General features: G+C 37.5%; 1 protein-coding gene across 1 annotated transcript in view; it reads left to right on the top strand.

The window, feature by feature from the left end:
* LOC136876493 (structural maintenance of chromosomes protein 6) overlaps positions 1-13714 on the top strand; it is a 271830-nt gene that overhangs the window by 130076 nt on the left and 128040 nt on the right. The window contains exon 11 of the mRNA XM_067150494.2: positions 2003-2187. Coding sequence (XP_067006595.2) covers positions 2003-2187 — 185 coding nt within the window. The remainder of the gene's footprint in view (positions 1-2002; positions 2188-13714) is intronic.

Genomic DNA, 13714 nt, shown 5'->3' with positions numbered 1-13714 from the left:
CTAACAGACCTTATTTCTTTTTCCCAAACTGAAATTCTCCCTGAAAGGATTACGATTACAGTCAACTGAAAAGATCTAACTGAAATTGCAGGCAGAACTCCATGTCAACCCCTAATTGCCTAGCAGAACTGCTTCCTAAGGCGGAAATGGCATTGGGAATATTGTATTAATAGAGAAAGGGAGATAAATGCAATAAAGCTAACCAGGCTGCAAGCAAGCCACCTAGAGTTTTATTTTCAGTGTTTGGTGATTTTTTTAATGTACCTCGTAGTGGACAATATTCAAACACACTAACATTTTTTAACACATTGAACACAGTGCCTGAGCATTACTCGGGCTCCCTTATTTACTGCTATATATTCAGGGCTTGTTTCTTAACTAATAAATCATTATAGTCTGGAAATACACCTGTGTGTCTTGTCGTAAATCTGAATGAAAGCGTTACATTTCCTAATACTGCTGCTAGATTGGACAACTGACTCCAGTTAATTAGAATACGAACACTTGTTTTGAAGAGTAGCAAAGCTGTATTCATGCACTTTGCTTTTTACCGTCTCGTTCCTACTGTGGCATCAGGGTGTCTTGATTTTCTTAGTGATAGCGTGATATTAATCCCAATAAACTTGTCGGTCAGGATCCGAACTGGATGCCAACAATGATGACGATAATGAATTATCTGTACTTTCCATCAGTAATTCAGGTTACCCAATAATGATGATAATAGCACTGTACCTCTCTGTTTACCCAAAAGTTTTGAACTTTTATCACTCGAAGTCAAAATTGTCTTAATTGATACCGTACCAGTCTCATTTTTTAAAAATTTTTTTAGATAGCCTATGTTAGATGTGAATATGAAAGAAAAATAGATGTATGGGGAGAAAGTACAAAAGCACAACAGGTGTAAAGTATATTGGCCTCTTTCATATTTCAATGTTGAAAATAGAAAAGAATTGAGTTCAGTGCTGAGACAGATAATTATAGTTTAGGAAACAAAAAGAATCATTCATTTACTCTGAATGGTATTGAAGTTATAAAGCCTCAAAATATGGCTGAAGTGCTCAGTAGAAAACGGTTAACACATTACAAATATGGCAGTGTTCAGTGTGTTAAAATCCATTATAACATTTACAAAATAATGATGGGGATAGTTTTTATGGATTCTTGTGCAGTTGGCCTATTTGCCTCCCCACGGCTATTCAGACTTCAAAAGCCTGCAAGAAATAGTCAGTAGAAGTTTGTATAAGTTAATATGATCAAAAGTACATGCCTCTAGATCAAAGAAGGTGATTTTTTCCTAAACATAGTTTTCAGGAGCTGGAATTAGAGGTGATACGTATCTGTTCAGTCATCCGAAAATACTTTCTCCTGTAACAAATTCCAACTTGTACGTTTGGGAAGTTCCATCTTTCCAACAGTTTAAAATCTTACAATTTTCTTAGATTACAATAGAATGATTTTTTTTTTTTTATACATATTTTGTTTTCCATGGAAAACATCTTCAGCCGTGATCTTGAATGATAGTTAAAATATACACAAAAACACAAGTAACATAGGGAAACGTATCTTTTATATCAAGAGGTGCCAAACAGTGACAACAAAGAGAAAAACATTGACCCTTTAGACATTTAAACTTTGTATTTAGTCAAGAACAAGTTGTTTTTATTATTGTGTTTTACCCATGTTACTTGTGTTGTTGTGTATATTTTAACAATCATTCAAGATCACAGCTGAAGATGTTTTCCATGGAAAACAGAACATGTACCAACAGAAAACAAAAAAAACAAAAAAAATTAATGTTATTATAATTAAGAAAATTGTAAGATTTTAAAGTGGTGGATAGGTGGAACTTCCCAAACGCACAAGTTGGAACTTGTTATATATAATAACTCCACCATGGATCAAGATGAAATTTACTACATGTAAAAACTTTCTCCTCCGTAAATTGTAAGAAACTGCACACATAATGTTTTTGACTTAACTTTGTGCCGTGTATGTATTGTAGGTGCACATCTCAAAGTGAGGGACAGCAAATGGAGCGCCACCGTGGAATCGTTCATCTCACGACCCTTGCTGTTTTCATTCTGTTGTCATGATCGCCACGATGCTGAAGTTCTTAAGCGACTGATATCTTCAATTCCTAATGAAAATCAGCACCCTGGAACTATTACCAGCAAATTTCTTGACAGGGTAATTTGATTGAAAATATTTTTGTCTTTCTTACAAGAACTTGAATTTCATGTACCTCATTTTTCCTAAAACAAAGACGACCCTGAATGCAAGGTGACCCCCCACCCCACTTTTGCCTTCACAAAGTTAAATCAGGTTTAAAATCTTTGTGAAATAATTTTATTTATAAGAAATTTCATATTTGATTTAAGAAAAAATAAACAAACAAAAGTATTATGCAAGTTCGTACTTACTTCCTTAATCATTTTCATTAGAGGTATCTGATACTGCCCTTAAAAGTTCAGGGAATTCCTATTTGCGAGCCCACATTCGTATCTCATCTCGTATTATGACCTTCCAACCTTGTGCTTGTCACGTACATACTTCACAATTTCACCTTTGACTTCTCTAAAGCGTCCTTTTTGCAGGCCACTAAATGTATTTCTTCTTCAGTCTGCATTTTTTAAGCTGTTTTGTCTTCACGCCAATGTCAAACATTGGCTTCAGTTGTGCTTTTTTTTTTTTTTTTCCCAGGTCATCATTAAGCGTAATCCTCGCAATACCGAGTCAATGAAAATTGGAACGTAGAATGTGAAAATGCTGCTGGAAGCGGGAAAAGTTGAAAAAGCTTAAATTGTCATGAATGAAAGAGAACTAGATATTCTGGGTCTGTGTGAAATAAAGTGGCCAGGAAATAGTGATTTCTACAACGAGGACTTTAGACTGATCTATAGTGGTTGTACAAGTGGAGGCAGTAATGGAGTAGGACTGCTATGTAACTGGGCAAGAAATGTGATGAACACCTGTCACATTGAGAGGATTCTAGTTACAACAATCAAAACAATTTCCAGGAGTCTGGTTATTGTTCAAGTGTACTTTCCAACATCGAACAACCTGGGTGAAGAAATAGAAGATATATATGAGAACATTGATGAAATATGGAATCTGACAAAGGAATCAGATAATGTTGTAATCATGGGAGATTTCATTGCTATTGTTCGAATGCAACCAGACCGAGAAGGAGTTGGGAAGTTTGTTCTAGGTGTCAGGAACAAATGAGGGGAGAGGTTACTAGACTTCTGCAATCAATACAATATGATTGTGACAAACATGTTATTTGATGTTCCATTACGCAGGAGATAAACTTGGAAAGCCCCAGGTGAGAGTGCCCGTTATCAAAATGGCTATATCCTTGTTAAGAGAAGATATCGCAGTCATGTCAAAACTATTCACAGCTATCCTGGGGCAGAGATTGACAATGATCATTGCCTAGTGATGGCCAAATGCAGTATCCAACTGAAGAGAATTGATCACCGAAAAATGAAACCTTTAGATTTATCCAAGTTAAAAGACCATCATACTATGGATGTTTATGTACAAAAAACAAACTAAGTAACAAAAGGAAATGAAAAATTGGAATGGGATACTATAAAAGAAGGTTTGCTAGGTGTAGCTCATGAAACACTTGGAACAAGAAGATTGGAACCAAGAAAACCGTGGATTACCAGAGAAATATTGGATCTAATAGTGAAGCAAAATCAGTACAGGAGAGGGGACACGACAGAAAGCCAAGAACAACACAGAAATCAAATTACAACTCTGTGTAGAAAAGCGAAAGAAGCGCGGATGATCAAAATAATTGAGAATATCAGAAAATACGGAGTTGAAGGAAGGAAGGACAGACAGAGTGTATGGGAGCATTAATATATTATATATATATGCTAGTTGCTGTACGTCGCACCGACACAGACAGGTCTTATGGCGATGAAGGAACAGGAAAGGCCTAGGAATAGGAAGGAAACAGCCATGGCCTTAATTAAGGTACAGCCCCAGCATTTGCCTGGTGTGAAAATGGGAAACCACGGAAAATCATCTTCAGGTCTGCCGACAGTGGGGTTCAAACCCACTATCTCCCGGATGCGAGCTCACAGCTGCGCGCTCCTAACCACACGGCCAACTCGCCCGGTCATTAATATATTACTTACACCAGAAACATAAAGCAAAAAGCTACGTAGTAAGAGATAAAAATGAGAAAATATTAATAATGACATTGATGCACGGTGAAAGGAATGCCTTGAACAGCTATATCAAGGAGGAAATATTCTGATTGATCTAAGGTATATTGAACCAGAACATGAAGTAGAGGAAGATGATAAAGGTCCTACAATAACAAGGAGGGAGTTTGCAACAGCACTTCAACGATAACAGGAGAATAAAGCTACCGGTCCAGATAACATACCTGGAGAACTGCTTTAAGAATATGGGAGAGAAATTGAAAGAACTTCAATTCGCCAAGATATTCAGATGCTATGATGGAGGTGAAATTCCAGAAAACTTCATCAAAAGCAAAACAGTCATGATACCAATGAAGGAAAGTAGTGTAGAATGTTCCGATAATCACAGAACCATAACTCTGCTCTCACATACATCCAAATTACTACTATCAATAATAAAATACAATAAATAACAAATTAAATTTACAAATTGATCAGGACCAGTTCGGCTTTGGACAGGGATGGGAACAAGAAAAGCCATCTTAACTCTCCGAACATTATTAGAAAGGAAGTTGGAGATGGATAGGAACACCTATCTAGCATTTGTAGATATTGAAAAGGCTTTCGATAAGATGAGTAGGGACAAACTGTTTCAGATTCTTAAAGCCACAGGTTTTGGCTGAAAAGATTGGAGGCTGATATTGCGACCCGATGGACAGACCACGATGGTAGATATCAGAGGAAATATAGAGACATCAAAAATCAGGAAAGGTGTAAGGCAGGGCTGCTCACTCTCACCATACCTTTTTAATGTATTCATTGAAGAAGCCATAAATAAGTTAAAGGTAAATTCCGAAGGAGTAAAAGTAAACAGGCACCCTATCCAATGCATTCAATTTGCAGATGACATGGCGATTGTAGCAGACTTCGGGGAAGAGTTGTCTAAGATGCTGAATGTTTTGTCATCAGCATTGTCAGATTCACACTTAAACATTAATGTCAAGAAGACCAGTATATTAGTTGTGAGTAAACATCCTGAATGAATTCACACCAACATCAAGTTTACTGTTGAGATAGTGGAACAAGTCACCAGTTTCCCTTATCTAGGAAGTCTGATCACCAGTGACAACAGGTGCAGCAAAGAAATCAAAAGGCAAGAAGGACTTGCCAAACAGGCTTAGTAATAAGAGAAATCTTTAATCAGTGCAAATTTAGATTTCGGAATTAGGAAGAAATTTGTGATTTCCTTTGTATGGAGCATGCTATTGTATGGCTGTGAATCTTGGACAGACAGAGATCAGGATTGGAAATGACTGGAAGCGTTTGAGATGTGGGTCTGGAGATGAATGCTCAGGATTAAGTGGATTAAAAATAGAAGAAACAAAAGCGTTCTAGAAGAAATTCAAGGGCAGAGAGAATTGATGTTAACGACACAAAGAAGAAGAGCTAAAATCACTGGCCACATCCTGCAATACCTTTCTTACCATTCTGCTGGAAGGAAAAATCACGGGGAAGAAAGGCCGAGGACGACTGAGGAAAAAATTCCTTCAATACTAGGAACAGAAGCTCCATTATGGTTCATATTATGAAATGAAACAAGGAGCTGAGGACAGGAAAGAATTGTTGCATAGACAAGGCATTGCCTTTAGACACTGATGATGATAATGAACTAAAAATTGGCATCAAAATATAAACGAGAACCCGTTGAAAATCTGCTGGCAATGCCTGGTCCACGTGCCTCTACAATATGACGATCCATCACGAAAATATTCCTGCTGTCTATAGAACTGTTACTTCTATTAAGCGTCAGGCACAGTAGATGCGTTACAACTGCCACTGAGTAACCGTGGCCTTTCTAAGAATTCAAAGGGTCACATCCTTGCTATTCCAATTCAAATTACTTTTGCTGCGCAGCTGGGGCTCGGAAGTGCATAATGATCGACCTTGCAATCAGCTCAAGAGAGTAATGTTTTTATGCCATTTTGCGGATTTGAGAAACGTATTATGGAGGTTAGTATAATGTCATTCATTCTTCAGTATTTCGATAGAACCAGTGACATTACACAGAGACACTGTACAACTGACTGCTGATACCATGGCTAGCGATGTACAATAAAGTCGCAGACATTGATGGTCAACAAGTTTTGTGCACGCGTGGGGTGAAGGGAAGGAGGGTGGTTACTGTGGTAGCTGCCAGTGGTGTTCATTACTGTTAGGTCGCAAATGCAAGATGACCCTTGATTTTTCACGTGAAATTCTGAGAAAAATCAGTCTTCTTGGATTCGGAGTAGTATGGTAGATTGGCAATTAATTTCAGTACCTGCATTCATTGTTGCATTATACGAGGATAGAGGGCATGTCATGGTAACTATTTTTTCCTCACATTTGCACAGTGCTTCCATGCAGTGGTCATGTCCTGGAAAGTATGGCACTCATAGTACATGGACACAGTACGAGATGGCAGTGCGTTGGACAGGTACCACCGCAAAGGGCGATGGGACTCCAGTAGTGAATCAGGCTCCGTCCAGAACAGATGTGATGAGGCAAAAGCACCATGCATACATCGAACTTGCCATTCACTGGGATCACAGTGACAAAGAATGTTGTAGAGAGCTTGTGGAAGCCATGTGGAGTAATTGTCTTCCATACTGAGCCGTTGCAAGATGGGCAGTTGCATTTCAGCACGGGTGTGGAACAAGCAGCGACATGCAACACAGACCTGTTAGTGTCTGGACTGTTGTGTCATATGCAGTAATTACCCAATGCATGGACATTGACAGAAGATGTACACTACTCGATTTACAAGCCAAAACAATGTCATCCTCCTCTTTGACAACACCAGACCGTATGCTGGAGAGGCTGTACGCAGGTAACTTCAGCGTTGGAGGTAGGAAGTACTGGAACATCTGTTATACTCACCGGTTCTGTCTGTATGATTTTGACCTCACCTCCAAAGTGAAAGCACCAATGTGTAGGAGACTGTTTGGGACAAAAAAAAGGACATTGCCAATGCTATGAAACATGGATTGCAAATTTCACTCATGATGAGGCAACTAGTGTCCAAGTCTCCCTCATTATTGGTAACTGTGTTGTGGACAATCTAGGGGACTGCTCTCTGAGAATTACAGTTCCAACCACGCATAAAGCTATAAAAATACGAAGTTTTAGTACTTAATAAATATAAGAAGACGGCTCAATTTTCAACACTTATATTATATATAATGAAATTTTATCCAACAAAAGCAGCTAATATACAAATGAAATGAACATTTTAACATCAAATAGACTGCATGCAATTTTAAGTGCGCATTCTAATTAGACAGTACGAGAGCATAGAATTACAGACATTAAGGAATGTGAAGACAACTCATCAACCAGATGAGAAAAAAAAAAAATTTATATTCATGACTTACAAGAATTCTCTTGTTACATATTAGGGATATTTAATATAGCATAATAGATGTTTAGGATTTAACCAATAAATATTCTGTTGTATGTAAATATGTATATGTATGAGTTAAGTATGACAATATTTTGTTTAATATTTAGATCGCCAAGTTTTTTTCACATTTTCTAAATCCGCTGATGATGGTGACATAATAGAGCACCGAAACATGTACTGTAATAAATAATGTTGTAAATATCATCCAACAACATTGTATTAGTATTGAAAGGGTGGAACATATAGACTTTAATTAATTGTGATCTCAGTTCAATACGGACAAATAAGATGAAGTTCCTTACGTTTAATGGTGAACCTACTCAGGATTATTCATACATTCCACAGCACCTGTGCAAAAAACATATAGTTGCCATGACTTATGCCCCAACCCTCATATAATATGTTAGTTCACTGAATTATTATTTTACAAATAGGAATACTATTCTTTTCCGATTGATTGATTGATTGATTGATTGATTGATTGATTGATTGATTGATTGATTGATTGATTGATTGTGCAATTTTAATACATTCCAAATGTCTTAAAATCAGTATCTAAAATCAAGATGTTATCTCCATTTTATGTATGACACAAGCATATCGTTAGTGGTAACCAAATTTGCTGCAGGTCAAATTCTTAGTGGATACTTTAGCTTCATTCTCTATTATCTTCTTATGCTGAGCATATTCCCATTGGATCAGTGTCTGCTTTGAGGATCTTTTTATGCTTCTTAGCAGTCAACTGCATTATCTGATTGCAGATTGATTTTCAGATGTTGATCTATAGTACCCTTTTCAAGATATTAGAATCATTCCGTATTGACGTTTTTCACTTTACAAAGGTAAAATTGCATCCTCCTAATTCAATACATCATATAATTCCATTTTCAGTGAAGGGGGTGGGGGGGTGGGGTGAAGTAATTTACATAATACAAGCTAAAAATATGCCAAAAAACATAATGAAGGAGCAAATGAAAAACAACAGAGAGACATGACAGAAATAAAAACAGGACAATATACAGTATTTACTCACTGCGATAAAATTCAGTGATAACAGGGGTTAATACAAAACATAATTGAATCTAAAAACTGTGTTAACCTAAGAAGAAAAGAAATGAAAACAAATGATACAGATGGAAACGAACCATAAGTGCACATAGCAAGGTTGCAGACCTCATAGTCTACAAAATTTTGGTGTATAGACTATTTGCAGAGCTTGATGGTGAAATTGTAACCAACATAGTGTACTGTATATTTAATTTGTGATTGTGTGTTTTTTATTTTTAATGTCATACGCTAAATAATAATAATAAAAACAGGATCTGAGATCTCAGGCTTTGTTTCTCAAACTTTTACGCTCCCGCTCCCCTTCTAGCCATTCAGTGTGATAGTGTTTCTACAAGGGAAGACTTTCGGCCTGAATTTTTGTCACAGTGATTTCATCCTGTTTTGAATTGTTATGAAACCAAAATGTTGTAGACTAAGAGGTTCGCAACCTCGCTATGTGCACTTATTGTTCATTTCTATCTGTATCATTTGTTTTCATTTCTTTTCTTCTTAGGTTAACACAGTTTTTAGATTCAATTATGTTTTGTATTAACCCCTGTTTTTACTGAATTTTATCGCAGTGAGTTGTTTATTGCTCCATATGATGGTGTAAATATTGTATATTGTGCTGTTATTTCAGTCATGTCTCTCTTTTGTTTTTTAATTTGTTCTTTCATTATGTTTTTTGGCATATTTTTAGCTTGTATTATGTAAATTACTTCAAACCCCCCCCCCCCCTCCTTTTTTCACTGAAGATGGTTCAATCAAGTCTAAACATGTTTCAATTTGATTACTCCATCTAATGATGGAATTATATGATGTATTAAATGAGGAGGATACACTTCATTTTACCTTTGTAAAGTGAAAACTGTAGTACCCTACCATCTTATCCGCATGATGTTCCCTCGACTTACAGAGATGGTAAGCTGTCTTTATAATGGTGGAAGGTGCAACTCTCTAGACATGCCCATAGAGCGAAGACCTTCTCAGCAGTCGATGCAATGCAGTATGCTGCCTTATAGTCTCGTTCCTAATGTAGTCAATGAAATCACCTCACACAGGCGACTGAATGCGCACTGGCCGTATCCTCAAGTTTCCCTCCGTGCATCACCCTGTGTTCAATTTTGAATAAACTTCATTTTGCTTTCTCGATATTTGGAGGATGCCTAGACTGCTAAAGCTTACAAAGAGATTAAGTTATGAAATTATAATTTTAAAGCTGGGCTGAGTAGCTCAGATGGTACTCAAATACACCAGCCTTGTCAGTAAATTTACCAGAAGGTAAAAGAACTCCTATGGGACCAAATTCTGGCACCTCAACATCTCCAAAAAACATGACAGTAGTTAGTGGGACATAAAACAAATATTATTATTATTATTTTAAAGGCTGAAAAAGTAATGGAGGTTTCATAACTAGCAGTGACAAGCTTAAAACATCCTCAATTTAGATGATTTTGAAATGATATTAAAACTGCATTGTTCAGCTGTATTATTCTTGAAAGCAACTTCTTCAGTAATCACTCTCTTGACCTGCTGAGCCTAACACAGACGGAGATTTTCTTTCAGGGTTTTCTCCCTTAGCCTTTGGTGTCCAGTCACCTCAACCTACAAGGCAGCAGGTTGTACTCGTACTTATCCCTGAATACACCGTACCGAAGTCCACTTTCTCCGCTGTAGAAGTCATTGAGGTCTTCACTCGTAAACCTGAGCTGGGACCCTTACCAGATGTTACACACTGGGTCAGTGTGCTCTGGGACTCACATAGGCAGGGGTGCCACTCCCTGGGTAGGTCTGCCTCCGAAAAGGGTCCCTACCTGCTACCTGCAGGTTGTTGCTGAGAGAAGAACTGAAATTGGTAGATGAAGAATGGGATACTCTAAAGAAGGTTGTGGTTGCTACACCACAAAAAGTATGTGGACGACAGAGTAAAATGAGAAAACCTAAAGAAACTGCCTGGTGGAATGATGATATTAAAAAGGCTATCAATGCCAGAAATCATGCAAGAAGATCCTTATATCATGCAAGAACATGGGGAGATCATCATGAAATAGAGGAGAAGCTGTCACTTTTCAGAAAGAAAAAATTACAGGTCAAGCAGTTGGTTGTAGCTGAAAGGCAGAAATGCAAGGAAGATCTGGCTACCAAAAATAACGCAGGATGGAAATGAAAAACTGTTTTGCAGTATTGTTAAGAATAGAAGAATTCAAAATGAATCTGTAGAACTTCTAATGGTGAGGTGACTAGAGATAAGACCAAAATATTACAGGAGTTCCAAAGGCACTTTGAAACTTTGCTGAACTGTTATGAAAATGTCACTCCATTAGACAACGAACCTTATGATTTTGGCAGCACAAATACCACTAGTCTGAAATGGTTGGAAATAGAGACAGCAACATCGAAGCTGAAAAACAACACATCAACTAGATCAGGTGAATTAAGTGTTGAGATGATCAAAGCACTAGGAAAGTTTGGACAACAGTGGATGTACAGGGTACTAAATAGAATCTGGAAAGAGAATGTAATACCCAATGACTGGAAGCAAGGAGTCATCATCCCATTGTTGAAAAAAGTGATAGAAAGAAATGTACCAACTACAGAGGTATAACTCTGTTGTCACATGGCCTCAAGATCTATGAATCCATCCTTGAGAGCAGGATTAGAAAATATGTTGAACCTACACTTGAGGAGGAACAACATGGATTTTTTAGACCTCATAGATCAACTATAGACCTCATTTTTGCCACCAGAATGCTCTGTGAGAAGTTTTGGGAGAAAGGTAAAACACTTTTAACTGTTTTTGTGGACATCGAGAAAGCATATGACCATGTACCATGCAGGCATATATGGGAATGTTTGAGACGTAAAAAAGTGCCTGAATGATGAAACCAAGTGTTGTGTCCAGGTCCAGGATGGAAGGTCAGGTTGGTTCGAAACAAAGAGTGCAGTTCAGCAAGGAAGTTGTTTTTCCACCACTTCTCTTCATAATCATAATGGATGAAGTTTTAAAAGCGGTTAAAAGAAAGGATCCAACAACTAATGCCCTGGTTTTTGCTGATGATGTAATGGTATGGGTGAGACAGAAGTGGAAGTACAAACTAGACTAGATCTCTGGCATGAAGCTTTTACAACCTTAGGTCTCAAAATCAGCAATACGAAGACAGTTGGCTTGGTGATGAGTAGAAACTCTCGGAGATGAGGAGATGGATATTGTAGACAACTAACAGTATTTAGGTAGTGTTCTGTCAACAGACAATACTATACATCAAGAGATTAGCAAAAGAATACACAAAGCTTCCAAATTCTGTTACGCTGTATGTCAAATATTTTGGGATGAAACATATCCGTTAGTTTCCAAGATCAGCTCGTGCAAAATATATCTGGTACCTATATTGACATACGGCCTGGAAGCAGCAACACCTACTGGACCAACAAAGAGTCATCGTAAATTAGGCCTACATCAACTTTTAAAGGTTATGTTGAACTCGAAAATAATGTCAAATTCCATAGGTATATCGTAGCCGTACTTTCGTGAGAGCTTTTTCTTGAAAGTTGCTTGATCGAGGATTTAGCGGTGTTTTCTTTTCTTTAATGCTACTTGTTCGGGGCGTCGGCTTAGAAAGATCTTTTGCCCCTACTTGCGCCATATGTTATGAACCTGCATGTATTTGGAAATTGTGGAAGTTGCGGAAGTGTAAAGTGTGGAATGTGAGGAAAGGAACATTAAGGACAACACAAAAACCCAGTCCCCAGGCCAGGGATATTAATCATTAACAATTAAAAGCCCTTGACCCGGCCGGGAATCGAACCCAGGGCCGCCGGGTGACAGACGGATGCGTTGCTCCCTACACTGTGGGCCAGGCAGGATTTAGCGTTTATGGAACCAAAATTTCTGGACAGTTGATCCGGGATATTGTTTCTTCGAGGAACGGATAACACAGGATTTTTACAACATGATTTAATTAGGATCTTCGCGGGACTATATCATTTGAACGAAAAATCCGGGAAAACGTAGTTTCCTGGAACAGATAATTGAGATTCCAATGTATTCAGTTTTGGTCACTGTTCCAGTCAGGGACGATTGTGTGGAGAGAAGTGTCTTCATTACTTCATCTAAATAAATGAGAAGTTACGATATAAACTTAAAGTTGCAGATTTTTATGCGTGACATAACGTACTAACAATGTACAGGTTCCGAAAAAGTATGGTGTTTCCGAGTGAAACGTTCAATGTTGGCAGGAAGAGGAAGAAACGTTAAAGGAAAATTTAATTAAATTCATAGGCTTGTTACTGAATATGTGCAGTAGAAATGAAATCAGGCTTATCAAATAAGTAGCACATTATTTCAATGAAGGCATTGGAGGTGGAATATGAGGTAAAAGTTGTGGTTATTGAATGTTGTGAAGCCTGGAGTAGTATAATCAAATGATGTGTTTTTGTGCAATGCCTACCTGAAGATTACTTAGTTGTAGGAGAGCTTAAATATGTTGAATTAACATTCATTATTTCATTTTTCTTGTAAATGAAAATGAAAATCCACAGCCGGGTTCCAGTCATTCTACCGGGTCAGGAATAGAATGAATGAAGCCCCTATCTAGCGGCGAGGATAGGAACTTTGCCGGCTGCCGAAGCCTGTCACACATTTTCTTATAAATACCTCCCAAATACTGTATTGAGGTTAGTTTTATATGTGAGGCCGTCTTATCTTCGGGCCAGTGTGGGACAGTGGTACCTTGATTCTCATTTTCTGGAGAGACCACGGAAAATGAAACTATGATGGAAAATGGAAAATCCAAGAATGAATTAAAACCATCACCAATTTGGCTAAACATCACTATAATGAGGTATTTATAACATTATCGTATGAAAACTCCCACATAATTTACATGAATTACAATTAACACTAGAAAGACTGAAGAGTCGCACCACCTAAAAAGACGGAAGGGTCAAAAATGACCCTCGGGTGATATATAAGTTTTGTTCTATTATTTGTGAATACAGATATATTTTTCTACAATGAAAATAGAAATCAATGATCTTCCTGATTGAATATCATATTAAATAATTG

The sequence above is a fragment of the Anabrus simplex genome, chromosome 6 (assembly GCF_040414725.1).
Source record: "Anabrus simplex isolate iqAnaSimp1 chromosome 6, ASM4041472v1, whole genome shotgun sequence".
Lineage (NCBI taxonomy): Eukaryota > Metazoa > Arthropoda > Insecta > Orthoptera > Tettigoniidae > Anabrus > Anabrus simplex.
Note: the sequence above shows the minus strand (reverse complement) of the source record. Positions and strands in the feature narration are given on the sequence as shown.